Source organism: Thermobia domestica, chromosome 13 (genome assembly GCF_964235325.1).
Source record: "Thermobia domestica chromosome 13, izTheDome1.hap1.1, whole genome shotgun sequence".
NCBI lineage: Eukaryota > Metazoa > Arthropoda > Insecta > Zygentoma > Lepismatidae > Thermobia > Thermobia domestica.
The window spans coordinates 143,984,898-144,012,605 of record NC_137466.1 but is presented as its reverse complement, the minus strand read 5'-3'; the positions used below and the strand labels follow the sequence as shown (position 1 = coordinate 144,012,605).

Sequence of the window (27,708 nt, the reverse complement as noted above, 5' to 3'; positions counted from 1 at the left end):
CTCAAATCCATACCTCAACAATGCTATATTGCTGGTATGGTGAAGGTCCAAGGGATAAACCTGTTGAAGTGGTAACGTTGCTTTTTTTTTTATTAAATTAGGTTTTAATTAATTAAAATTAATAATCACATCAATTAATAATTCTTTAATAACTTCTTTAGTTTATTCAGTAAAATGTGAAGCTATTGAGGTTAACACTTAATAGTTTCTCTTCAGGTTGCGTTATTATTTCAATGCCTCCTGGAGGTCTATTTGGGATTTCAAAGCTTCTAAATCCTCATCTAATTTATTAAATTCTCTAAAAAGAATACTTTTCTCTTCGGACCATACATCTTCCTACAACAGAAGAAAAAGAAAATTCATAATTTATTTTTACAGCATGTTTGTTCCTAGTGTAATATTCTTTTTCAGCGCTGAAATTATATGAGATTTGCAGTATCTATAGGTCACTGTAGGCTCCTAAATAACTTTATATTAAAATAAAATTTGGAAGACTAATTTCCTTAATTTTCGTTATATCTAACGCAATCTCATTGTAACAATGTTATGTAAGAATTTTTTGTTCATCAAAATGTAATACGGAATAAGTCTACGTCTGCCACAATTATTCACTCGCAATATGACTCAGAAATGGAATTCTTATATATATTTTATGGTTTTGATTCTACGTAATCTGAAGTACGGTTCGCTTATAATTTACAAAATGTCCTGTGAATATTTAAAATCGTGTACTCGTGTAAAGTTGTAAAATGGATTACTATTTGCAGTTTTTGTCAGTTTATAACTGGCAAGCAAGTTTGATTTACCACATCAATAGAAGCTAGAAAAAATCTTTCTACTAAACTTAAGTCAAAATTACCTATTTACAAAGTTATAGTCTTGTGAAATCATGGAAAAACGAATAAAAATTGGCAGCTATACATCCTTAAAAAGTAGAACATGAGAACTTTGACGTTAAATCTAGTTTAGAAAAACCAGAACTTACAGAATACGTAGCATTTTATCTCCACTGTTTAGTGTTGGATTCTTACGATAATAATCGAAACTGTTTCTGTATGAAAACGCATGACATCATAATATGGAAATTTATTGTCAGACATACTGGCAGTATTAAAAATACTGGAGTGAGAAAAGAATCACTGGGGAAGGCCTAGAAACTTTTATAGGTGTGCCTTCGTTATTTAAATGCACACCCAATTTATATTAAACGTGCAGCTGTTAATTGCAGCTGTTAAGTTTCAAAGGGATGGAATAAAATTGTTCGTGTTCTTGTCGAAACTGCCTGTGTTACAAAAGAAAGAAAGAGAAAAAAGACTATACGAGGTGGTTATGCACCAATTCACTTTGCAAGTATTTCATAATCCCTTCCCAGACTTGTGTAATTCCAGGATTTCAATGAGGGAGAAGATATTATGCCACACCATTCTCTACCACATAATAACGAACTAAAGTGATTTTTTTGCAGGATAAAATGTTTCAAGGATATCTTGGTCTGTGTTTGGTATAGTGATCTGTGACTGATAAAGTGTGCTGATTATGAGAAAGACGCTTACACCTGGCAACATTTATTCCTTTATATTAAAATATTCTGGAAGAAATTACGGACACAGCTGAGCCCTGGCCTACACGGTATCCTAACAAGCCATCAATTAGGTTATCATGCGGAAATGTGGGGGTGGGGTGGACGGTGGGGTGCTGACTGCCACAGCCAATTATTGGTGTTGATTGCCACGACTGGCGCTTATTGCCAATATCAATGTGCTGACTGGCACGATGGCGTGCTGACTGCCAGAGCCTGAGAGAAAATTGCTAGACGTAACATTACCGGACGCCAAGAAGCATGAAAGAAACTAGATGATCCTTAGGACCGTGTTGTTCAGACCAACACTTAACAAAGGTAAACAGGTCTCTGTATGTACAATCATGTCCAAAATTATTGCCACATGATTATAAAGATGTTGTTCTAGAAATATAATTTGATAACGAGTTCGCCCGGTATTTCTTATAATGTTAGTATGTGTATAACCGGCAAGGACAAGTATGTGGTAAATTTCATGTCAAAAGAGTAGTAAATAAGAACAATAAAACGAAATAATCTTATCCATTTAGTTACATTTTATTTTACTCATTATGATTTTCGTAAGAATATAATTCTTTTCTTATGAAATTAATCACAAATATAAATTTCCTGATTATACACATAATATAAGTATTAAAAATACTCTGAAAAATTATTAAATTATATTCTTACAAGAGGACAGTTATAGATATGCGACAATAATTTTGGACATGAGTGTACTTTCAGTTTTGCCAGGGAGCGGTGCGTACAAAATTGTTACGATTTATGTATTCTCACTTGAACTCCCTATGTCAGCATGAACTGTGTACAGCTGTGCAAATTGTTTCGAGCAGCTCTTGAAAGTTCCATCAAAAAAGCACTGCTGGCTGTACCTCACAAGGGAAGTGCAAATAAACTAAGCATGCCATTTGAAGTCTCAATTCATGCTGATTATAACAAGCCAATAAAATTCCTGTACGGTTGAGAACGGTTTGAGATATTCAACTTGGAAGTTTATATGAGAAAATGAGGATATACGCATTTATATGCGTTAAGTACAACATAATTAGTAACGAATATTGACATACGAATTGAAAGCTATCGGAAGTAACAGAAAAAACAGTGTTACGCATTAACTAACGGGTTTGTTAGATATAATTAGTCATTACATTCTTCACAATAGGTTAGAGATGAAAATTGATCACTGTTGTTCTTCTGTTTTATGAAGAAATGACGCAGGCAAAATACTCCCTTGTACCATGAACACTTTATATGTGCAATTGTGTTGCATCCGTCAAGAGAAAAGTTCGCAGAACCAAAGCAAAAAGCAAATTCGACAAGTGATTCAAAAGTTATAGGCCTATAATTTGTTAGTAACCTGCCTTGCAGAACGCAAACTCAAACAATCCAATGTATGGATCGGAAGTGATCGGTGATCGGAAGTGATTCGTATGGACACGAACTTTTTTGGATTGTTTCGTTGGTGCATTATAACGTCCAGACGAAGAAGATTCATACTATGTACAAATCTCCTGTTATAAGCTTTGATTGATCGGAATCAAAACCCATCAAATGGTTGCCCAAATCGTGTACAATTCTTTCGTATCTTCTCAACCATTAGGTCTTTGCATCCGTCATGGAACTTGTAATGGACAATTTGTCTATGAATGGACCCCAGTGATCAAGCTATAGCAATTTAAATCCATCAGGCTTCGCCATGGGTGAAAATACTTAACGTACTGAAACGTGCATCCACTCATTTTCTCATATAAATTTCCAAGCTGAATATCTCGAACAGTTCTCAACGTACAGGAGTTTTATTACCTGTTGTAATCAGCATGAATTGGTCCTTCAAATTACATGCTTATTTCTCTGCAGGCGAGTGCTTCTCCCAACTTCCCTTGTCAGCTGGCTTCAGACCATCATATCCATTAAATAATACAATAAAACAATTAATATAAACAATGAAATGTGCAAATTGTACATATAACAGAAAAGACAATCCCTTTATAAACATTCAAGTGTATGTCGTTCCACTTAGTGAGCAACTTTGTAACTTATAGGATGCCACATAGATTTGCTGTGATGATTACTAAATTAGTCTCTACTAAATTAATTAATAATCATAAATTTAGTATGAGGGATTAATTCCTCTTTCCAAATACAGTTTCCCCCAGATTCGTGGCAGTCAGCACGCCGTAGTGGCAGTCAGCACCTTCTTATTTGCAATCAGCGACATTCGTGGCAGTTAGCACCAATAATTGGTTGTGGCAGTCAGCACCCGTGGCAATCAGCACCTATCCGGGTGGACAGTTGGTCATCATCTTGTTTACCAAGGTTCTCCAGCAGAGTGCACCAAGCTCTTGTGGACTTGAATACAAGCCAAATAGCGAGTGTATCCACGGAAATACATCTAACACTAACTTTATTCGATGCGACAAAGTACACTACACTCCCGTATAATCGAATCTCGAGTAACCGATTTTTCGAATTAACTCCAATTGCTAATTTTAAAAAAGCCTTTGTCAAAGAAATGTCAAAAGAAAAAAATGCTTTTATTACAACCTGCATTAAACCTCTTTGTTTTGGTCGTAAGGCTTCAGTTTAGAAATACTTGGTTTTAAAGGTATTATATCGTGCCAATGACTTCTTTTTAAGCTGAAATAGTAAATATATAAATAGCCGAATAAGTCGTTAAGGACCCACAGCTACTGAGAACTCACCATATCTTGTACATTTCCCTCTGAATTATAATACATTATTGATCTTACTTTACATACGTTGAGTACAAATTTCAATGGGAATGCTTCGTGTATATATCCTGAGACAACCGTACATGATGACGTCACATTACTTGAATCTTACTTTCTTGATTATGAAGTCTGAAGTTGCGATTAATATTTTCTGTTAATCTCTTGCAGTCGCGAATTCTGTGGAGGAATTTAAAACTAAAAAACATATAAAACGATAATAATGCCTGTTGTTCTGTATGGTTGCGAAACATGGTCGCTTACTCTGAGGGTGAGAACAAGATCCTGAGACGAATATTCGGACCTAAGTGGAACAGGAATGGGGAATGGCGGAAACTTCATAACGAGGAACTACATAATTTATAAGGTTTACCGAACATTGTTAGGATCATGAAGTCTAGGACGCTAAGGTGGGCTGGTCATGTAGCTAGGATGGAAGGAAGTAAATATGCTTTCAAATTGTTGACTGGAAGACCAATGGGAAAATGACCAATAGGAAGACCTAGGCGCATATGGGAGGACAATGTTAAGATGGATCTCGCAGAAATAGGAATGCAAAGTAGAAATTGGATCTAGTTGGCTAAAGATAGAAGTCAGTGTAGAGGTTTTGTGAGTGCGGCATTGATCCTCTGGGTTCTATAGGCCACAGAGTTAGTTAGTTAGGTTGATGTCATTTGGTATAAACCACATTGATGTTGATATTGGAGGAATGTACTCAGTTATTGTATTGTCAGGCATGCAGCCAACTTTTTATTAGCATGAATCTGGTGTAAGATTCCCTGTCAAAAAATAGATCATGTCTGTGGCCCAGAGTGTAGATACTCACCTGAGATGAGAGTGATTGTTGAAACACTTTGCTAACCCCTGATTTCACTGAATTTTAATCTGTTTATTAGCTACGTCATCCATCAGGAAAGTCAATGGAAATACAGCATTCCCGTAGCAATCCTCGAATTATAGAGCACCACTGACAACCAGGGGATCGCATCCTGAACAAAAATCAACTTTCAGGTCTACACGTTATCGTCATCCTTGGTCAGTTGACTGTTGCACTTGGCTGAACCACGATGGAGAGGCTTGGCTGCAGCACTTGTCTTGTTCTGTTGTATTGTATATATACAACAGATAGACATACATTTAACGTACAAGTTATATAGAGAGTATTGGAATATAATACTTATTGCCTATTTTGCTATTTGCTGTTAAAGTGCATGTGTAAACATTACGGTGAATGCTATAAATTAGAATGAGTTCGGACGATATTGTTAGTTTTATTTGAATCGAACGGAGAGGGAAGGAAATCTCCAATCATTACACACAGTTCAAAGTTACCCTATGAATCATATTGTGTGATCGTGAAATGATGATCGAGGGATATATGGGGTATGGGGTAGGATATCTGAACTTCTTGATGGCTTAATAGGTTTAACGGGGAGTGGAAATAACTTGGTAGAGGCAGTTATTGGTAGAATGTGGGTGAAACAACGGACTTCAAAGTGAATTATCCATTCTTGGCACATTTGCATGCACACACTGTACACTACAGAACGAATTTGTATTTTTATCATCACTTCGTATCAAATATTAAATACTGGATCTCAGCAGTAATTGACAATGGCAAAGGCGGGTATAAACACTTTGCAGGCTTCAGCTCGCTTTTGTGTTGGTAGAAGAATTTTTTTTTTTTTTAAATCAGAAGCTTAAAGAATGTTTGAGGAAGTAAACAGTATCTGAAGAATACACGTAATACAGAGTGGAGTTAGGTTAGTAGTAGCTTTGATAGATCCAAACATTCATTAGAGAACAATTATGAACTTAGTTCTTCGAATAAGTTAAAATCTCTTCCGGTATCTTTGGATTTAGAATGAGAAATCAATGGTGTCTTTGTCTATGACACGTCTATCATATGATGACAAAAGTCTTGTAAGAGTTAATGACTAATAATGATAATGACGATGATATCTCAGATTATGGAAAAGAACATAAAGAAAATCAGCTTTCACACACGGAGATGAGATCGTCAGCAACTAATGTAAATTACAACACCGAAAAACAAACGATTTGCCGAGAAGCGAGTAGGAGCAAGTCAATTCCAGACATTACGTTTCATGATAGTGCATGCTGAAAGTACCCAATTTTTGATACATTTCGATAATTATTGGTTGAGATTGCTTCACGAGAGCTGCAAAATAAAGACCGTATTTTACGAAAGATAGTTCACCCTGTTCCCTTTCGAAAGACTGATTTCAAAGAAAAGTGCAAAATGGACAAAGGTTTCCAGAACTTAGTTTTGCTCACAGAAGCAAGCATTGTCTTGTTTCTGTTGTGTTTCATTCTCTGATGAAAGAATGAAATGGAGCGGTTATTAGAGCGCTAATGGTATCTCTAATTGGAGAAATCGAATTAGAGAGTACAAGACCATGAAAGCAGCTTTGGTTATCTGTCAGACTTTTGAAACTGGAAAGACGTAGAATGTTGTATAAACGAATGTGAACTGATCGATGACTGACTACTAAGACCAATAAAATTCTTAGCCAAAATGTTAAAAAGACGTTTTGGAAGGTTGTAACAATCGTTTTCTTCCCCACTTGATTGTTACAATTCACTTTCTCAGTTCCATAACAATTATGTCATTCTTTCGTATTAATGCGCAACGGGTTTTAGGTTAAGTATACAGGGTGACTAGAAAATCCCTCTATTCCCGAACTAAAAGGTGTAACAATATAAGATGTCAATATAGGCCTATTTAAGATTTGAAACTCTCATTCTGATCACTGACATGATAACAGTCTCCTCCCGTGAATTATCATATGATTCCCACATAACTGCTCGCAGAGGGAGGCGAATAAAATCTGTGTGTTGAACAGTTCATTGTCTTGCCTTCCTGTGTCTGGTGAACAATAATCGCCTTTACGTGTTTGGTGAACAATAACCAGTAACTTCACTTTGGAGGAGCGCTTAGTGGCAAGTGTGCCGGCTCATGAACGGAAGCAGAACAACGAAAATATGCTGGAGGTGATGGATAGGTTCGTGAACGGTTTGGTAAGGAGTCACCAAGTCGTCAGATTTTGATCACATGGTAGAATAAAATTTTTCGCCTGGGAAATGTTTTGGATGTCCATCGTTCAGGTCATCTATCAACCAGAAAGCAAACGTGCGCAGAACTTAGTGTGTCAGTGATGCATTCAACTTGCAAGTCGACTAGAAAGCGTTATTATTAAGTATTATTAATGTAGGGATGAAATAAGTGCAGGTGTAGAGGGATTTTATGGCCACTCTGTACGTTAGATTTGACGAATACGAAGACTACCACGATCTGGTCAGAAGCACAAATCCAAACACAGTGGAGTTGATGTTAGTATAGCTAACAAAACAGTGGTAGCAACTTAATAGGACATAACTCAGGTTAATGAAAGAATACCTTTGTGATTTGAATAAGTTAGTTAGCTTCTTAGCTGTTGACGGTTAGATAAGTGCTAGATGAAGCGTTAGTGTTGTTAAATGTCGATAACAACGTTAACGATTGCAGCTAAATAGCATTATCGACAAGAGACAGTAAATTAGCATAGCCACCATTCACATTCCTAATTCGTAACAAATAATGTTTTTAATAGAACAAGAGGGACAGTCTCATGCCTATAGACTATGTCATTTCTTTGTTTAAAATTGTTAAATCTTTCTACTTAGTAGATGTTTTCTCTATTTCCCATGTCTTCACCCTCATAACAGAAATGACCAAATCCCGCAATATATGCCATATTTTGTTCAGACGACATAAAAAAGAATATAGTCGAGCTACATACAATCGTTACAATCTTTTCTAATCACGCTGTCTTGCATAATGTACTCCATTTTCCCCTTTCTATTCATCATAGGTGAAGACGGTTCTACTGGAAATTAATTATTTTTTTACTTTTATTTCCAGTACCTTTTCTCAAGATACCTTTTCTCATAAATGGCCCTATTGGTTCTGCATGTAGTGATACTATTCAAATATTGTTCAATGGTGAAAGGAAAACCACTTCTCGCTACCCGTTACCGTTTTTACTCTATAAGGATCAACATTAAAACCAAAAATGGTTGAACTCTGACACTTCTGGTTTTAGTAAAGACTTAAGGATGGAGATGAAATGTAAACTTGGGATCCTTAGTTAATTACAAGAAACCACTTCTCAGCATCTGTTATCGTTTCTAGTGTATATTGATCAACATAAAAACCGGAAATGGTTGATTTCTACCACACCTAATGGATGGATCACCTCCGCCAACGAACTCAATTTTTAAGTTTTAATCATCTACATCCGGGCCAAAATTTCTGGTAATCCATCAAATACTTCTAGAGATGTTTTCTCCCGGACAGACAGGGAATAGGGACAGGGTAACAAGATCAGGTATTCAGAGAACCGAAAGAAAGACTACAGGAGATTATTGACAAAGTAGCTGACACTGCAAAACTATATGGAATGGAAATCAACATCGAAAAATCGAAAGTCATGAACATATCCAGTGGAAATGCACCGTTACGGGTCAGAGTAGAACAAAGAGTATTTCAAATATCTGGGAAGTATTTTGACAAAAGAAGCGTACTGCACCAAAGAGATCAGATCAAGAATTGCCATGGCCAAAGGAGCATTCAACAAGAACCCATCACTCTTAATTAGTAGCCTTAATATTGGACTAAGGAAGAAATTGGTCAAGTGCTATATGTGGAGTATTGGATTTTATGGTTCAGAGACTCGGATATTACGGAAGTTAGAGAAGACATATTTAGAAATCTTTGAAGTGTGGCGTTGTAGGAAGATGAAGAAGATAAAATGGACAGAAAGAGTAACAAACGAAGATGTTTCAAAACTAATAGGAGAGAAGAGGACGCTTCTAGCCACCGTCCTTAGTAGAAAGGCCAGTTGAATTGGACACATCTTGTGAAGAAATTGTCTTCTTCATATCGCCATAGAAGGAAAGATGGAAGGAAAGCGAGGAATAGGAAGAAGAAGAACACAAGTGATCGATGATTTAAAAAAAAAAAAATATTAGGAGTTAACAGAGGAAGCTGAAAATCGAGAAACGTGGAAGAAACATTTCCAGGACCAAACTGAAAATTAAGAAAGAAGAATAAAACATTAGTCCCTGAACCTGACAAAAAGCAGAATACTTTATAATAATAATACATATTATATAAAAGAATTTTAGTAACCAAACTTCTAAAACCTTGCCAACACTGCAATTAATATATTTTTAAAAAAGAAGCATTACCTCTGTCAAAATTCTCAAAATCCTATGCTCGTTCTCATTAGGCGTCTTACGTATGGAGGCGATCAAATCACTTGGAACATCTTGAGGTCGGGAGTACGACCAAGTTGGAATGGATGTCTTCTCAACAAAAATGCTACGGACAGCTACAAATCATAAAAATATAAAAATCAATAACAGTTAACTCAAACGACAGGATAACTCGTATACTAATAATATATGTATATTATAAGCAGGCATGTTTAAGAGATAGAAAATACCTAATACGCAATAAATTTTCTTCCAGGTACGCTTACTTACAGCACTACATTTTTTTCATTTTTTTCAGCTAATTCGTTTCTGCAGAACTTACTTTTCGAATCCTACAAAATATTTACTAAATACAATATTTGAACTGTAACTTAAATATTAAATATTTTTATGAGCACATAACTACGTTTAGTTTTAAATTAGGTTTGATTTCATATACACACAGAGAGACCAATTTTGTTACTAGCGACGCGATTACGCGTAAACGTTTCATGAGAAACAGTGAGACAAGTCAAGAAATTATTACAACTCATATAAATATAGTGCGAATATCAAATATACAATTCTCTGATAGTATGCCTTATTAAATATCTATTATTACAAGGAAAATATACATTAACTGAAAAATGTTTTAATTTGAAGATTCAATTCAAATTCGAATTCAAATGTCTTTGTTAAAGTGGACGAAATTTAACTAAGGCTGTTCTAACGCCTAGCTCACTGTCATCAAGAAGAAAGAAAAGTGAAGCAGGGTTTGAATTGTAGTTTGTACCTGTTTTAAAAAGCAATCAATATCTTCAGTGTTTAGAGCATGGTTACATCACACGATACTACAAATTAAATTATAATTATGAAAAATTCATAACACAATTGACAACTCATTATATATATGTTGACAATAAGGCATGCTTAACATTATGTTTATTGGGCCGTAGTAAGTCAAAGCTATAGAGCCCTATCCAAGATGGATGTAAACCCATTAAATGTCATTCTTCTACTTACAGGCTATTTTGTTATTGTATACATTCCATAACCACCTCCAAACAAAGCAGAGATACACCTTGTAAACTACCTCCGGAAATTGATCAATGATACTGCAGATAGAGCCATGTCAATATACAACGAAGACGTTACCGTACACTTTGATTTGGATGAGGATGTCATAGAACGAAATGGTATCACCAACTTTGGAGAAGTGGACGAAACTTACGAGGAATATGTGTGAAGGAGAGCATTGTGGACCTACGGTGTTAGGAGTGGTGAGTCTGTGGACTTGGAATACAAGAGGAACGTAGTTGAACTATAGAAGAGTGGAAAACGAAAGAGATTGTCGAATGTCCGTTATGCGACACTACAAGAAAGTAACGTCCCGAAAATAGTCGTACCGTGGGGAAAAGGAAGTATCTTCCGGTGGAACACGCAAAATCAATTCCCTGAGGTGTCGCTCGCCGTGCTTCAGAACTTTGAAACCGCCGTCGGTACACATTTACCGACATGACGTAGATCTGCAGCGGCGGGCTGTCAAGGCAAGTCAGGAGCTTAACCTAGCTTCATTTACGGCCTCAGAAAAGTGGTTGTGAGAATTTAAGCGGTCGCACAATATTGTTTCACGTAAAGTATCCAAACTTATAACTGTTTTCCAACGTTAGTAGATGTGTATCTCTAACGGCGTTGCTAGTTATGGCCTGGCTAAAATGTGTCATTTTGACCTATGTTCGCACTTTAAGGGGATGTGCACTTTAAGGTTTACCCCCTTCATCCTCACGTTGGCCGATATAAAAACACACGTATGTCCTACTTTTGATTCCTTTATTCACCCCATGAGTTCCAAGCAAATCGGAGTGTCACACTTGGTTTTGTGCAAACCAAATGCCCATTCTAATATCACATTAGACCGCGGTGGCTCAGTGGTAGAGCGTTCAACTCTGGTGCATCGGGTCCTTGGTTCGATCCCACCTCATGCCAAGTGAGTTTTGTGGTGGACCGTGTTTGTGGGTTTTCTCGGGATTCTCCCATTTCCTCCCACTTTCTTTATTCCACCATCTCATTTATTTCTCATAACCGTCTTCTTTAACCTAGCTGGCATAACAGTGGAACGTAAAACTTTATTATTCCATTTCAATTCATTTTTCTAGTACCATATTGTGGTCGATTGATACACTCCTATTAGGCAGTAAACATCGGAGACTTTCTTTACAGAAACAAAAGACTTTCTGTAGTGTCTAAACGAATGGATTCTTTATAGTCTTGTTAAGAACTTTACATACAAGTTACTATATAAACAAGAAGTTAGCGCTCAGCAATGCGTTTGAAAAACACTCCATATAAAGGATGGGTCATATTGATGGGACACATTTAAAATGCATTTTTGGAGCATGTTGAACACAATATTTCTAACCAACTATAAGGAGCATATTGAAAAAGGACGGGAGTTTTGCACTGTGCTCAATGTTTGAAGATTATAACCCTTAGATTGGCACCACCTCGTCGAGAACATTCTTTTAGCCAATAATTACGTTTAACATAGTTTGGCGCAGAGTTTCACCAGGAATGGCTGCTTTTCCCTTCGGGTGCTATCTTCCAGTTCATTGATAGTTTTGAATTGCCGAAATGAGACAGCTTGGCGTAAGGGACATTTTGATCCAGCTGGATGGTGCCATTTGTCATACTGCAATCCTGTCAATGACAACCCTTCGACGACAATTACCGGGATGCCACATTTCGAGATTATCGTGATATCCATTAGCTAACTATTCCGGACTATTTCCTATGGGGGTCATAAGGGAGAAGATGTACACCACAAAACGCACTACTATCAATGAACTGAAGGACAGCATCCAAAGGGACATAGCAACTATTCCTGCCGAAACCCTGCATCAAACTATACTGAATATGATTGTTAGGGTCGAAGAATGTTTCAAGGGTCTCATCAAGCTGGTGTCCATCTAAATGATGTAATCTTCAAACACTAAACACAGTGCAAACTTATCTCCGTTGGAATGTATTCAATGTAATTCTTAGTTGATAATAAAACGTTGTGTTTAACATGCTCCACAAATGTATTTTAAATATGTTCCATCATTATGACCCACCCTGTATGTAGAAGTTATAGCTTAAATATTTATAACAGTGCTTCTTGTAGTATTTTAGCATAAAACTCTTAGAAATTAACAACTTTAAACTAGTCATTCAATCGAGTAAATAAACAGGACTACAGTATTTTATTTACGAACAATTTATATCTTGTAGTGACTCTATTATAACCTACCTGCTCTAAAATCAGGACTTTCAGCCAATCTTGCGCAAATAAGGCTTTCCTGGTAAAGGCACTCAGCGAAAGTTTTGTCCCGTGCTTCATCTAGCAGTAGCTTAGACAATATAAGTGAAACAGGGTTAAGCTTTCCCAAATCTTTTAATGTTTCTTGGGACCATTTAGAATCATCTTTAAAAAGGGAATCAATAATTCGTTCAACACTTTCGTGACTAAAATGTTTCTCTATCAGTTCTCTTATGTGATCAAACTGGGACAAGCCAAGCCTTTTACCAGGTATTTCTATCATTGCTCGCACTTTCTCGTCCGTTGGATGCTGGATAGTGATAAGTTCCTTGCACAAATTGTGGAAATTTTCGTCTGAACATACATGATGCACAACTCTTAACCGCAATGCATCAGTAGCAGGCAAAGGTCTTCCTGTTAAAGCAAGATATGTTCCCAGTGCCGAGGGTAAGCGAGAGAGCGCGTAAGAACTGCCGTTATCAACACACAATCCTAACGCAGATTCTGGCTTTGAGAGATAAGCATTATTACGTAGCACCGCAAACTTGGAAGCGTGAATAAAACTAAAACCATATCCTGCAGCTGGACCATGTACGAGACAGACAAAAAACCCGGGATATTCACGGATCATTTTCATTGTCTTTGCATACAAACTCGCAAAGTGTAGGGCGCAATTATATCGCTGTAAATACTTGTTTCCTTGTACCACATCACCTCCTGCACAAAACGTAGGTCCCTCAGCCCGTAATAATACTAAAAATATTTTACCACGCCAAGCCTTCAGCGCCAGTTGGATGCATTCTGCCATTGTAGGACTAATAGCGTTGGATACTTTAGGTCGATTTAACGTTATTATACCCACATTTCCTTTCCGCTCAAAGAGTATGTCACTTCTCATAGCGGATTTTGTCAAGGAATCTAGCCTTATTATTTCTTTGGGCACATCAGTAATTTCTGAAAACAAAAGAGAATAGGTAAGTGCATGTTTATTCGCTTTGTGTAAGGTTAACAGTCACATAATACGAGAGATAATATTCTTGTAAAATTAGCATACAGAAGGCATATCAAGTAAGGCTTCATCCAAGAAACGTACATTGCTAATAAGGTTCAGCATTATTAAAGAATAACTGCTTACTATCAAAAGAAATGTTTATATATTTGTTCCGGAAAAAAATGGATTTTTAGTAACAAGTTATTAATATATTCAAACAAAAGAGGTAAACTTAGGCACTTTAAAAGGAAGGGTTATGATTTGGTAAAAATGAAATTTCGAGTTTAAAAAAGTGTACATTTTTGATTGTTTAAATATTGAGTTCCGAAAATTGTAAACGTGGATTACTAAGGCTAGTTTATTTATTAAGACCCACTGTTTAATTATATCCTTACTAATACACAAAATAATATTTTATTTATCTGTGGGCCTGTCATTAGATTTTCCCACATAGAGAAATCATCTAGAGTCATCAACTTTGTACACAGGTATGTCTTCACTAGACCTAATCGCGTACAAAGCCTCTTTTTCGATTCTCGATTCAAGGGAGGATTGGAAGTCAAAATTTATGTAAAAGTTATGTACAGTGAACCATAGTACCTGAGTTTTTCCGATTGCCCAGGTTGCACACCAATCAAATGTTTGAATTCTTTTGCATTAACTTTATTCTTTCCGCGTGAAGAATGGGTATTTCTATCAATAAGATAAACACCTTCATTCCCAAATTCAAATAATATACAGTATTATCCTGAGCAAAGTCACGTAACTAACTCTTTTGCTTTTTTTTTTATACAAAGTTAAATTCAAGTCTAGAAGTAGGATAAATCAGCACGAGCCAATTTCATAACGTACATTTTCAGTAAACCCACAGGAGGTGACTCGAATTTTCGTTATTCATAGCTATATATTATGCTGAATAATTATCCAAAAGATACGACGTCACCTCCCAAAATCTTAGTATCCTTCCTCCACTTAAATTCATTACTAGCTACGGTCATGTTCATGTTTTTATACTGTGAACAGTGAATCAACTTTTCATGTTGTTCATTCTAGTTTAGTATAATTTTAGTGTCAGCTGATGAGTAATTTATGGATACGTACAATATCAGATTTTATGGATACTAATATTTACAGTGAAACTTGTACTGAGATCAAAATTTTAAATGAATAACAACTTCGGTAAGTTTTAAGGTCCTAGGGCACATTTATTTATAGTGAGCAAAATTCTCTGTCTATCAAAATCTTTATAAAGATTTGTAGCAAACAGATTTGGATAAGGAATGTCTTAAAAATCGAAGTACTAGAAGCATATAATGTACGTCGAAAGTTATTAGAAACTTTAATTACAATTTTACGCTAAGTTTCTGCAATGGATGCAGAGTAGGGCTCAAACTCATTTCCCCTGGGACTTGCTATTTTACACTAAAATATATGCTATACGATTTTTCTGTATTATAAGAAATTTTGACTGCTAATTGTGAGTCAACTCTAGAGTACCTGGGTCATGAAAGATAAGAATACCAAGTGAGTATACATTTGTAAGCAGGTCTACAATTTGTTTGTCAAAGTGGTTTCGTACTGTATAAACAGAAGTGACATTTCGAAAGCAACTCCTTCCATCTGCAGACCAACAGGAAAGTTGAAGTGTCTGGAAATTTCTTTACTCTATCATTTCAAAATTCACCTATTACATCTAATAAGATTTGTTATACACGCGAATACCTTGTATCTTTTCTGTCTACACTACTGGGTCACATGTATGTAGGTAATCACGAAAGAGGCGTCGATTCAGAGAAAATCCCAGTGCGTTAATGGCTTGCTGAGTTAATCATTTTGTGTTTTAGAGCGGAGAGAAATCTAAATAACGTTAAACGTTGAGAGGTGGTACAATATGTTAGAGGTAACGAGAATTGTAGAAGATTTGCTACGTTGTGGAAAACCCAGAACAAGCAACAATATTATGAATAAAGTACAGGAGACCGCAGAGACGAATTCAAATAAATCACTTAAACGATTGGCTCTGAAAATAGGTTCTGACTCTGAAACTGTCTACGTTGCACAATATCGTACAGAAGAACAGTAAAAGCCAAGCTCTGCAGGTTAAGATTGTGATCAGATAGACAAGGATTGTGACATCAGGAAAAAAATTTAGTTATGTTTAGCAGATTAAGTCATTATATTTGGATTATGTCTCTCATTATTTCTTCCGATGACACTACATTCCATATGTCTGGCAAAATTAATTGAATTTGAATGTTTGACAACCCGTACAAAGTTTATGAATCATTGGACCATTTCTTTCTTGGAGGACAACGTGAACCGGGTCATTTATATTAATATGCTTCAGACATTTCTTCTGCAGGATCTTGAGAGGTTAGGCATCATTCAATCATTAATGATCTCTCTCCACTTTCTGCAAGATTGTGTCCCTCAGACTTTGCCTTTGAAGTTCGGCAATTCCTTGATTGTCGTTTTGCGAAGGGATTAATTGACCGCAAGAGAGACACGATTTGTCCCGCAACATCCCTCATACATTACACGTGTGATGATTAGTTTTTGGGGCATATCAACAAGCAAATATTAACAAAGAAACCCACAAGTCTAGAGTACCAAAAACGCAAGGTAAGTTATGTGATTTCGAATAATCCTAGTGTTGCCTTGGAGATGATAAATTTCTCATTTCATCTCGATTTTCGTCTCGTCTTCGAGATGAGACTTCCAATAAGAAGTAGGTTTTCGAATTCAAGACGAGGCGAGAAATTGTTTGAATCACAACACTAGTTAAGCCAAGTTTAAGATCTGAAACATTGTTCTAGAGTTACATAACTCATATAATAAAACTATAAATTAATAACGTGGTTGTATGAATATAATGAAGAACATTTATCAATATTCAAAGACAGGCCCGCAACCAGAGGGGGGTTAGGGTGGCCTGACTTTTCGTGGCAACCTCCAGATCTCAATACAAAAAACACAATTTAGATATTTGTAAGAGGATTTTTAATGACTTGGCCCCCCATAACAGATTCATGTCCCCCCCAAACTTCATTGGCTGGTTTCGGGCCTATTCAAAGCTACTCAAGCTATTACACAATATACACGAATAATAAGTGTAGTTTAGCCCTCTGCGCTGATCGAGTGGGTATCGGAGCACGTGGTTGCATTTTCGATCTTAGGTGAGAGAACATTAAAAAATAACTTCGCAATCATTCACTTTTAATAATTATCCGTCTCGTTAAACCTAAAGGGCATAAACGTGGGACGTTAAATTAAAATTTCATTTCATTTCATTTCAATAAATATGGTTTACATGTTGTAATATCAGTGGCGGCTAATGATAGTGTTGCAGCGTTGCGCAACGACCAAAGTATTTCAAGAAAAAAAAATATTATCAATAGTAGTAAAGAACAGAAAAATACTTTTTAATACTTGCATATATACACTTTAAATAACATATTTTTTACTTCTGTAACTGTCCGTTCCGTTAATCCGCTTTAAAAAGCGAAAAATAATTCGTCACAGAGTCTCTAATTTATACTGTGTTGCAGCGAGCATACAACGACCAGATTCCTTCAGCGCGGCAATTGGAGCAAATGTTAAGTCTCCTTTCCCCTATCTCAAAAGTTAAAGGGACTGGTCGTTGCAGTGCTTCTGCAATACAGCAAGGTTTCCATTGAATGAGAAAGTTTTTCGTTCTAAATAAGCTTTCTGAATTTTCTTTCACTAACAATTAACAAATGGAATTTGTTTTTATGCATTCATATTTTTAAATTACGGGACCATACTGAAGTAAATCAATATAAAGACAATAAAAAAAAAAAAGATTGCAGAATTACAAATAAGAAAGAAAATATCTAGTAGAGGAGAAAACAAATGAAAGTAGACCCGCATTTACAAGTTAATTCTTAGCTTATATTGATAATGAAGGCTTTTCTACAGTAATTTGTGAATCAAATATTAATAAGTCAGTATGTAGAATCGCCCCCCCCCTGTGGATAGTATTTTAGTATAAACATATTTCTTTTGTAAAATAAGTATATTTTATATTTTTGATAGTTTCCACATAAAACTGTATGATGGGGAACGCCACATTGAATTTGGGACTAGTTAGCAATGCTCAGAGGCGCAGCCACGAGGGGGGTCCACCGGGTCCGGACCTCCCGAAAATTTCGAAACTTGACTAACATTTGTGGACTTTCTTAACGAACTATACTTGTTTAACAGAGAAACGATTGATGTAGGCTAAATATTTTATTTTACGCCTCATGTACTCTTCTTTTCTTATAATCGTTCTATCATTTTTTTAAAATAATATAGATGACAGTAAGTAAGAATTACTTATCGTCTTATCGGGTGCAGAACAAGACAGGTTCCATATTATGTAGACGTATTGGAGCTCCCTCAAATACTTTGGACCCCTCCCAGTTAACAGTTTTTTTTTTTTTTTTTTTTTTTTTTTTTTTTTTTTTTTGGCTTCTGTTACATGTTGATCCTTCATCTGGCGGGTTTCGAGGTTTCCTTTCCATAACATATCACATTGGTAAGCATTGTTTCGCCTCATGTGGAAGTATATTGTGTTCATCGTGCATTGCGTAACAACCAAGATGGATGATTTGGAATGTTTTTTTTTCTTTTACGCACATGTGTGTGTGTTGATGTATGAATATGTGACATTCGGAATTCATATACCAGTACCTATTTTGTATCAGCTGTTTTGGTTTTTAATTATTAGGTTTAATTTTATTGTGTATACTTTAATTCTGTAAATAACCTGCAAATTCTGAATGAATTGTATACCATGACTTCTGTAAATAACTTACAAAAAACATTGTCCAGCTTTCAACTGAGGAAAAATTTGCAATTAAGGCTTAGACAAAACAAGCAAAGGACAATTCAGGAGAGTGTTCGAAAAAAAATCCAGTTTAAATTTACAGGATATCTTATGGCAGTAGTGTTGTTTGCACCAGATACATTTTCTCAATTTATTTTAAATTTTTCTGGATAACATGTGAATAAAGTGTGTTCAATGTACATTTTTTTTATAACACTAATCTCTGCGACGAACTCTCTTCAGTCAACGCTGAAGAGGAACTCGGATCACTGTCAGGGACTGAGTTTGCTAGAATGAATCGTTCGCAATAATCTAGAAAAAAATATTTAGTGGATCTACAAAGCTTTGAAATTAATATTAACTGTACCTATGGCGTCAGTAAAAGTCGAAAAGTTTTTTTTTTTTTTTTTTTTTTTTTTTTTTTTTTTTTACATCAAAAAGAATTGACACTTTCAAGAAATTGAATGTACCAAGGAAGGTTATCACCATTGGTTATGCTTTCCATAGAAAAAAACCTGACAATAAGAATACCAGAGTTCAACCACCGTGTATTAGACAGATTTACTCCAATCAAAGAGAGGAGAATGAACTTACTAATTAATTAAGGTAATTAATCGGATAAAATGTTCTGCATTTTTTATTTTTTAAAAACAGAATTTTATTTAATTTAACATGTCACATAGCATTTGCATCTAAAGTTATGCTGATTAGTCATGAGTCCACTTTATATCTTCTTTCTCTTATCGTTCGTACTGCAACACCCGAAACCACAATCCACCGGCCGCCACTGTGTAATATCATATTCTTCGTGTAATGTAATATCATAATCTCGGAACGCAAGATGCTTCTGGTAACTTCTAGATAAAACTAAGGAAAAGTTCAGGGCAGAAATTTTGTACATAAGTTTTCAAAAAAGAGACGAGATGAGAAAGTATTTTTTTCAATAATCGAGACGAGACGAGAGTTCTACAAAAAATTACGAGACGAGGCAAGAGCATCTTATTAGTCTCGTGGGCAATAGCAAATATTCCAGATGAACACCATAAGAGCGTAATTATCGGATTCAGAAGGATTGCATAAATGTTTAAACGTGAATGGTTCCTAGTTAAAAATCTCACAATAAACCCAACTGCATGAAAAGTAAGATTTCAAAATCCTTCATGTAAGAAATTTCATTTCTTTGAAATACAATGCCTATTACTTGAAATGTTTAGGGTTTTCGATTTCTGAAAAACTTTTAGGACATCCTGCGTTTTAGCGTAAGTGTCTCAGACTGTGACACTTAAACTAGAATATATGAAGTGTTGTTTATTCAAGACGGTAAAATAATTTAACGGGCGTAGAAACAAAACATAAGACTGTGAAATTTTGTACATTCCGACATGTACATATTGGAAAACCTGTAGTTTGAAGCTAGAGTGACTCGTGTGTTTAAATGTATTTTATTTGCTTAAACTATCTTTTTGTATTTAGAAGTAACCGGGACATTGAGGAAATGATATATTAAACAAATCACAGGAACCTTCCTGCTGATTTGAAGAGGAAATCTATTAAAATGTAGCTATTACTTCGATAGCACACGAGCACATCGATATATGTGGTCGTATATCACTGGATCGATTTTACGGTCTTAATATTTGTCGTACATAGTTTTTTTTAAAAATATATAATTAAACCAAAGTTAGACGCTAACTGAACATTACTTCTGTTGAATTAATTAATAGGCCTATTTGTCTATTGATTTGTCAAAATTTCTTCATAATATGTTCTTTCTAAAAGGGAACGAAGTTATCTTACCTGCTGATGCTTCAGTAACAAGACGAGTTATTGACGATATCCCCTTTCTTAGAAAAGCCATGATTCTTCTGTAATAAATAGAAAAATGTTAAGAATAGTATTAGATCATTTAAATTGGAAACATAAAATACAATACAGAATAACACTTCGGTTATGCTGATGATTCGAGCCAGGATTTCCATGCACAAACCAACCCCAAGATATGCATGCAAATATGCACGAAAAATATCAAAAATATGCTCTAAAATATGCATTAAAAATTTTAACATATGCACTGAAATACACACTAAGAAAATAAAACTTCAATTTCTTATAAAAATATCTCATCTTAATTACCTCTTTTGTTTGAACTATTAGCGTTTTCCATAGGTTTTTTTTTTCTGTACAGCCTCTGCGTTTATCAGTGAGAAATGTTTTTAAGTCGAAAAGTTTCTTTCTACATCAGCAGGACTCACTGGTCCATGTGAAAAACATCAAATGTCTTTCTGTGCAAGGTCCTCTTCCAGTTTCATGTTTTCACCGTCATGTATATTTGCAATGTCACAGACTGTTTTGTACCCGGGATTTTTGCCTAATGCTTTTTCAATGTCGGTATTTTCGCAACACAGTGAGTTTCACTGGACAAAGTCTGCGATAATTTGCCCAACAAGAAGAGTGAATGCAGCAAAGCATTGTACGACAATGTGACTGTCTAATTTTAATTCAGGTATTCTCGAGAAGTGCATTTCATTTTGTTCTCAATGTCACTTATAATTGGTCACTTACTCTGAGGGAAGAACATAGACTGAAAGTATTTGAGAACAGGATCCTGAGAAGAATATTCGGACCCAAGAGGAACGAGAATGGGGAATGGCGGAAACTTCATAACGAGGAACTACATAATTTATATGGTTTACCCAACATTGTAAGGGTCGTCAAGTCTAGGAGGCTTAGGTGGGCGGGTCATGTAGCTAGAATGGAAGAAAGTAGAAACGCTTTCAAAGTCTTGACTGGAAGACCAATCGGAAAACGACCATTAGGAAGACCTAGGCGCAGATGGGAGGATAATATTAAGATGGATCTCGCAGAGATAGGAATACAAAGTAGAAACTGGATGCAATTAGCTAAGGATAGAAGTCAGTGGAGAGCTTTTGTGAACGCGGCACTGAACCTGCGGGTTCCATAGGCCATAGAGTTAGTTAGTTAGTTAGTCACTTATAGAGAAACATTTGTGTGACACAAATAGCAGCTGCACAATCGGGATTTAGTGAGTGTACAACTGTCTTCACTTGATTTAAGTTTTCTGCATAATACAACACAGCTTCTACCCACGAGCTTCATCGGATTTAAACTGTTGCGGAGGTAGCGGAACATTTTTAGCTACTTCGCGAAAGATACGTACGCGCGATGGACCTTTCACGAATACTTTCTTTATATTTGATACAAGTGCGTCTACTTCCGGAAATTGACATTTGATTATTACTGCTACGCGATAAAGACCGTGTACAAGAGAAGTCAGGTGGACTAATTTAGGATACAGCACTTTATTCTTTTATTCTACAGGGTGTCCGAGAAGTCCTTCCCTGATTACAGAAATTGATAACTCAGGCTAGAAATAAGATAGAAATATGAAACTGGTGTTGAATTGTTTACAAACTATAAAAGTTTTTGTCTGTGTTAGGTTTGTTCTGTATTACTAAGTCTCATTTTTTTTTTTTTAGGTTTGTAGTACGTAAGTAAGAAGCCCAAGAAGCCATGCCAACCAACCAGGAGAAGGCACAGTGTGTCCTGTGGTACCATGAGACACGATCACCAACCACGGTGCAGAGACAGTTCCATACAACATTTGGGAGGACTCCACCTGATGTCAAGAGCATTAAAGCCTGGTATGAGAAGTTCAAGAACACAGGGTCGGTTGCTGACCTTCCGAGGTCTGGTCGACCAAGAACCTCAGCAGACACGGTGGAGGCTGTGCGGCAGTCTTTTCTGAGAAGTCCTAAGAAATCGGTGCGCAGGGCCTCACGTGAATTACAGATGCCAAAAAGCTCTATCCATGACATTTTACACAAACGTTTATTGTTTCGTGCTTACAAAGTGCAACTCGTTCAGGCCTTGTTGCCCGACGACGGTACACGTCGATATGACTTTGCGGTCGAAATGCTATCACGTATTGAGGACGATAATGGTTATCTCAGACGAATTGCCTTTTCCGACGAAGCGACATTCTTTGTCAGTGGAGTAGTGAATCGCCATAATGTACGCATTTGGAGTTCAGAACCAACCAGGGAGGCCAGGGAGTTCACTAGAGGCAGTCCAAAGGTGAATGTTTGGTGCGCGTTATTGCACGATCGAATTATCGGGCCATTCTTCTTCGCTGAGGATACCATCACATCTGCAGTGTACCTGGATATGTTGCAGCTGTATGCTGTTCCTCAGCTGCTTCAGTATCGCCCCGATGTCGTTTTTCAGCAAGACGGTGCACCACCTCATTGGGGTTTGGACGTCCGTGCCTATCTCGATACGACATTTCCTGGGCGATGGATTGGTCGTGATGGACCAACAGCTTGGCCTCCACGCTCCCCTGACATTAGACTTCTTTTTATGGGGTTATGTCAAGGATGAGGTCTACCGAACACGTGTACCAGATCTTGAAACCCTGCAGCAACGAATAACCACAGTCGTTGCATCGATCTCTCCTGTGATGTTGGGTAATGTGTGGATGGAAACTGAATATCGCCTAGATGTGCTACGTGCTACCAAGGGTGCTCATGTGGAAGTGTACTGATGTGACCAAAACTTTTATAGTTTGTAAACAATTCAACACCAGTTTCATATTTCTATCTTATTTCTAGCCTGAGTTATCAATTTCTGTAATCAGGGAAGGACTTCTCGGACACCCTGTATATGTTTTATTCTACATCTGCGTTTACAAAGTGATTCAGTTCACTTTAAATATAACCTACTTTCTTGTGATATACCCTGAAATATGCTAGTATCCAGCAAAAACATTTGGAAATATGCAGTATCCTGCAAAGTTTACGAAATATGCACGCACATCGAAATTCACTCAAAATATGCAATTATATGCGCTATCATATGCGTCTCAAAAGAATCCTTACAAGTCTGTCGGAAAGAGAGAAATATTTTCCATACGTTTCTATGTCTATAAACATGTATTTTGCATATAAATCCTGACTGTACTGATGATACTTCAGTCACAAGTAGCATTGATTTGGACAAGTAACTTGAGGAAGTAAGCTATCATAATCTAACCTAACCTAACTCAATCCAACCTAACTTTCTACTCTCGTCCATCACTGCAATATACTTGGCGGACAAGGACAGGCACTAGAACCCTTATCAATACTCTCTTTTCATCTTCGTTTACTCTATCTTTTCGATATCTATAGCATCACATGTAGCATGTGTTCACAAGTTACGGATGGATTAGAGCATTTGGATGATGCTTGCCATGCAATCGGGAGAACCTGGGTTTGATTACCAGCACCAGATTTTAAGCTTCACTTATTTTTCATACTTCAACGACAATATTTCGAAATCTGTAGCATAAGTTCAATGAAATACGAGTTCGGCTTGACCAAAAAGCCTATGGAAGCTTAACAAAGAATACCATATACGAACAATCAAGCTTTAGTTGCCATATGATTATCAGTTTGAAAATTCAAGTTCAAAGTGGACTGCACAAGCTTCAAGGACAAACCACGATCCCCAGGCATGACACTCATTGCTATCAAAAGGTTATTTCATATTTGAAATACATACATTGACCAGCAAAAACATTATGACCACTGACCTAATATTTGGTAGCACATTTTGACTCGCAGGACAGCAGCAACGTGGTTGGTTACTATTTTCATATGAATTTCGACAGGTTAAGGATATTTAAGTGGTTCACCTTTATATAAAAATAAGTCAATCAAGTAATGTTAATAGTTCAAGAAAATGTTAAAAAAAGAAAAAAAGAAAAACGAATTAGATTAATTTTACAAAGCAAAGTCAAATTTGTATGCTTACAGAGACAAGAACAATGACACTACTTTCAAACATGAAGAAAAACAGTTGTATTAGCATAAAGTAAGAAACCAAATTTACTTTATTCGCATACCTACCTTCGCTAACGCGTTTTTTCGCTACAGACGTAACCCTACGCTACAGTTTAGTCCCTCATGCGTTTCTCTACTCAGACGCAGACTACATGGAGTACTAGGTTATAGTGAGCAAGTAACACAGGTTAGTTTGTTTTTCGTAGATTTGGACAGATAATCTGTAAAAATACATTACGCCATCTGTAGCAAATTACTTCTAAATCTAGTGACGTATGCAAGTAAGAATTTCTGGGATTAAATCCCTCGCCCTTCACTAGGATATTACGCAAGAGTATAACTATTACCATATTTACATTTGTATATAAACACTTTCAATGATGTGAATTTGGGAGCTTGAGCCCTTCTCCTTAATGAAATCAAGCGTACGCTACTATCTAAATCAGACCCAGTTTTCTTTTCTCAATAGAAATACCAACTGAAATGTGCAAGGTAATGCTAAGCCAAAGAACGAGAAGAAATTAGGCTTCAAAGTGCCAAGTTATCCGCTGTGAATTTAGAATTTCAGGGAAAAGTTTTCTCTTTTCGGTGTTGTTAATGAAGCCAATAACAAAAAATAAAGTATTAGTATAAGATACTCTTGAAGATTTCAAGTATTGCTACTTAAAGTTTCCTAATACACTGTTTCTTTATTACAGTTAGGTTTATTAGAGAATGGGGAAATATTATAATTAAGGGTATAGTTTTGAATTTAGAGGACCAAACTTAGGTTTAAAAAATAAACAGAAATTTACAGAGGAAATGAGTTGATGTTGCGGGAATGTAATTACTAAGCGAAAGTAAGTACTAAGTTAACCTAACCGTAAAAAAATCAGAAAATATAGCGAGAAAGCCCATCTCTATAAATCATCAAGATAAGTAGTTAGTTAACCTAACCTAACTTGAAGAAACAAAAGATACAGAAAATAACGCTAGAAAGCACGAATTTTAACCAAAACATTCTGGCCCCCAAATTCAAAAATATGCTTTATTAAGTAATACCCTCTTTAATACTGACAAAATCATGGGTTCACTTGAGCAGACGGTTCTACCAAAAACAACGTTTATAGGTAAAATAGGATATGAAACTTTTTTTTTTTTTTTTTTTTTTTGTTAAGGAATGAGAGTGGTAATATAAGTAATTACTGTCAGTGCACAGCATATTGGAATGAATTTTGAATGACAGTGAAAGTATTTTATAAGTGTGGTCTACCACTATCCTCGCTTATGCGTATACCCCCGTCGCTGACTTGCCTACTCCATACAGACGCACCCTCTCGCTAACGCTCGGGCCACCCTGCTGCGCTCTTGCCCTGACCCGCTTAGATAGCATTTGTGCTTTTTAGTGGCCACCTAGCACAAGTTGGTTCGGATTTTATGCACTAGTTTTTATGCCATAAGTTCACACTCGTGTTTCAACCGAGCCCTCCTGAATTTAATCTGTAAGTAGTAATGGAGCTCCTCATTTAAGTGCGTGATCTGCTAAAAGAAATACAAAGCTCGAATCTAACCTGAAAATGTAAGAAATGTGTCAAAGTTTGGTAGAACCGTCTGCTTGAGTAATGCCAAAATCATTACTTGCTAATATTCCAACACTTTCTTCTGTGTATTTTACAACAAGAGAGCGGAGTCATTAAGGATCTAGGCAAGAGTTTCCTATAGGCATTTCATTCAATTGAATCGTTCAATGAACCGATTTATAAAGAACCGGTTCCTGCCCTTGAACTATGAAGTGTTGTAATGATTCTACTATTATTTCCAACATAGTTCAAGCTTCTTTATGAATCGGTTCATTGAACGATTCAATTGAATGAGATGCCTTTAGGAAACTCTTACCAGGATCGATTCCGATCTACCAAAAAGGAAAACAAGCAATAATCACTTGTCAAGTTCTAAACTTCACACAATTAATTTTAATTACACTTAAAACATGTTAGTTCTGTTTATTAGCTACATATTCTTTAATGTTATCTTGAAAGAAAATGCACTCTAAACTAACCTAAACAATTAAAAGTTAATTTCTTAATAAGTAGGAGTTAATTTTCATTCAATTCGTATGGTTCTTAATACGAGAATTTATAAATTTCCGAAGTTAACCTACCTCATTGTAAAATAATAATAATAATAATAATAATAATAATAATAATAATAATAATAATAATAATAATAATAATAATAATAATAATAATTGCACATTGAAAAATAGATTAATGTTTCAATGTTTCTTAATATAAAAAGAAATAATAAAAATGAACAAACTAAGCTTATCGACAATTGTACTGATAGCTTGATACTTTCTTTTCTGTTCATAATTTTCTTTGGTCATAAAATGTTACTCATTTTAATGGAATCATTTAATATTTTTTTTTTTCATATCACCATTTCGCTCATATACATGCAGGTTCTAAATAGCTTATTACTTACGAACACAAATTTTAGATTTCAATCTTTCATGTTTATGGAACTCAGTTCTATTAAATGCTGCAACTAAGACCATAAAATAGAAAAAGATTTAAAAAAAAACAAATATTATTTTTACAATTCAATCGTTGATCATAGTTTGCATGAGGGTAATAAATGTCAGTCGATTTTCAGATACTTATTTATTACTCACATATTGTTACAAGCTTATAATATATATTTCGAAACAGTTATTAATTTCAGTTTCTATTTAGGAACAAAATCACGTACAGATTAAGAATAAAGAACAAACTTCTTTGTTTTCTTTCTTACTCTCAATTGAGTTCTTATATCTTCAGGTGCACACATTGAACACAGTCACCTATTACCAGACAGTTTTGTTAAAAATAATTATTTTTTAAATTATCATGTAGATATCAATGAAAATGGTGGATGATAAAGAAAGACTGCTGATGTATCTCGGTTATACCATCTACACTCTTCTCTTATTAAGCTATGCCCATATATCACTTTTCATAGGTAAAATTGAAGGGTGTTGTAAGTTATAATTACTTCACTAATTCTCTCCAGTGTAGTGCTCTCCAAATGTCCCAATTTAGCCGGGATAGACCTGAATTTACATATTTTGTGCTGAAAAGTTATTCAAAACTCAGGGTTTTCTCTAAAACACAAGCAAACAGAGGGTGCATATTAAATATCATTTCCAGAGAGGACGTATAGT

At 35.8% G+C, this 27,708-nt stretch overlaps 1 protein-coding gene across 5 annotated transcripts; it reads right to left on the bottom strand.

Moving 5' to 3' along the window:
* Positions 1-125: 125 nt before the first annotated feature.
* LOC145668606 (3-hydroxyisobutyryl-CoA hydrolase, mitochondrial-like) lies at positions 126-27,272 on the bottom strand. 5 transcript variants are annotated; one of them, XM_081736636.1, is made up of 6 exons: positions 27,181-27,242; positions 24,594-24,748; positions 20,485-20,552; positions 12,857-13,819; positions 9,562-9,704; positions 126-336 (listed from the first exon to the last, which is right to left on the bottom strand). In XM_081736636.1, exons 3-6 carry the CDS (start codon positions 20,543-20,545, stop codon positions 226-228), a joined length of 1,278 nt encoding a protein of 425 aa, XP_081592762.1. In that variant the 5' UTR covers positions 20,546-20,552; positions 24,594-24,748; positions 27,181-27,242; the 3' UTR covers positions 126-225. The 5 variants fall into 5 exon arrangements, with proteins under 5 accessions (XP_081592762.1, XP_081592761.1, XP_081592764.1 ...); XM_081736635.1 differs by lacking the exon at positions 27,181-27,242 and adding an exon at positions 26,991-27,162; XM_081736638.1 differs by lacking the exon at positions 24,594-24,748 and having other exon boundaries at positions 27,181-27,272.
* Positions 27,273-27,708: the final 436 nt, after the last annotated feature.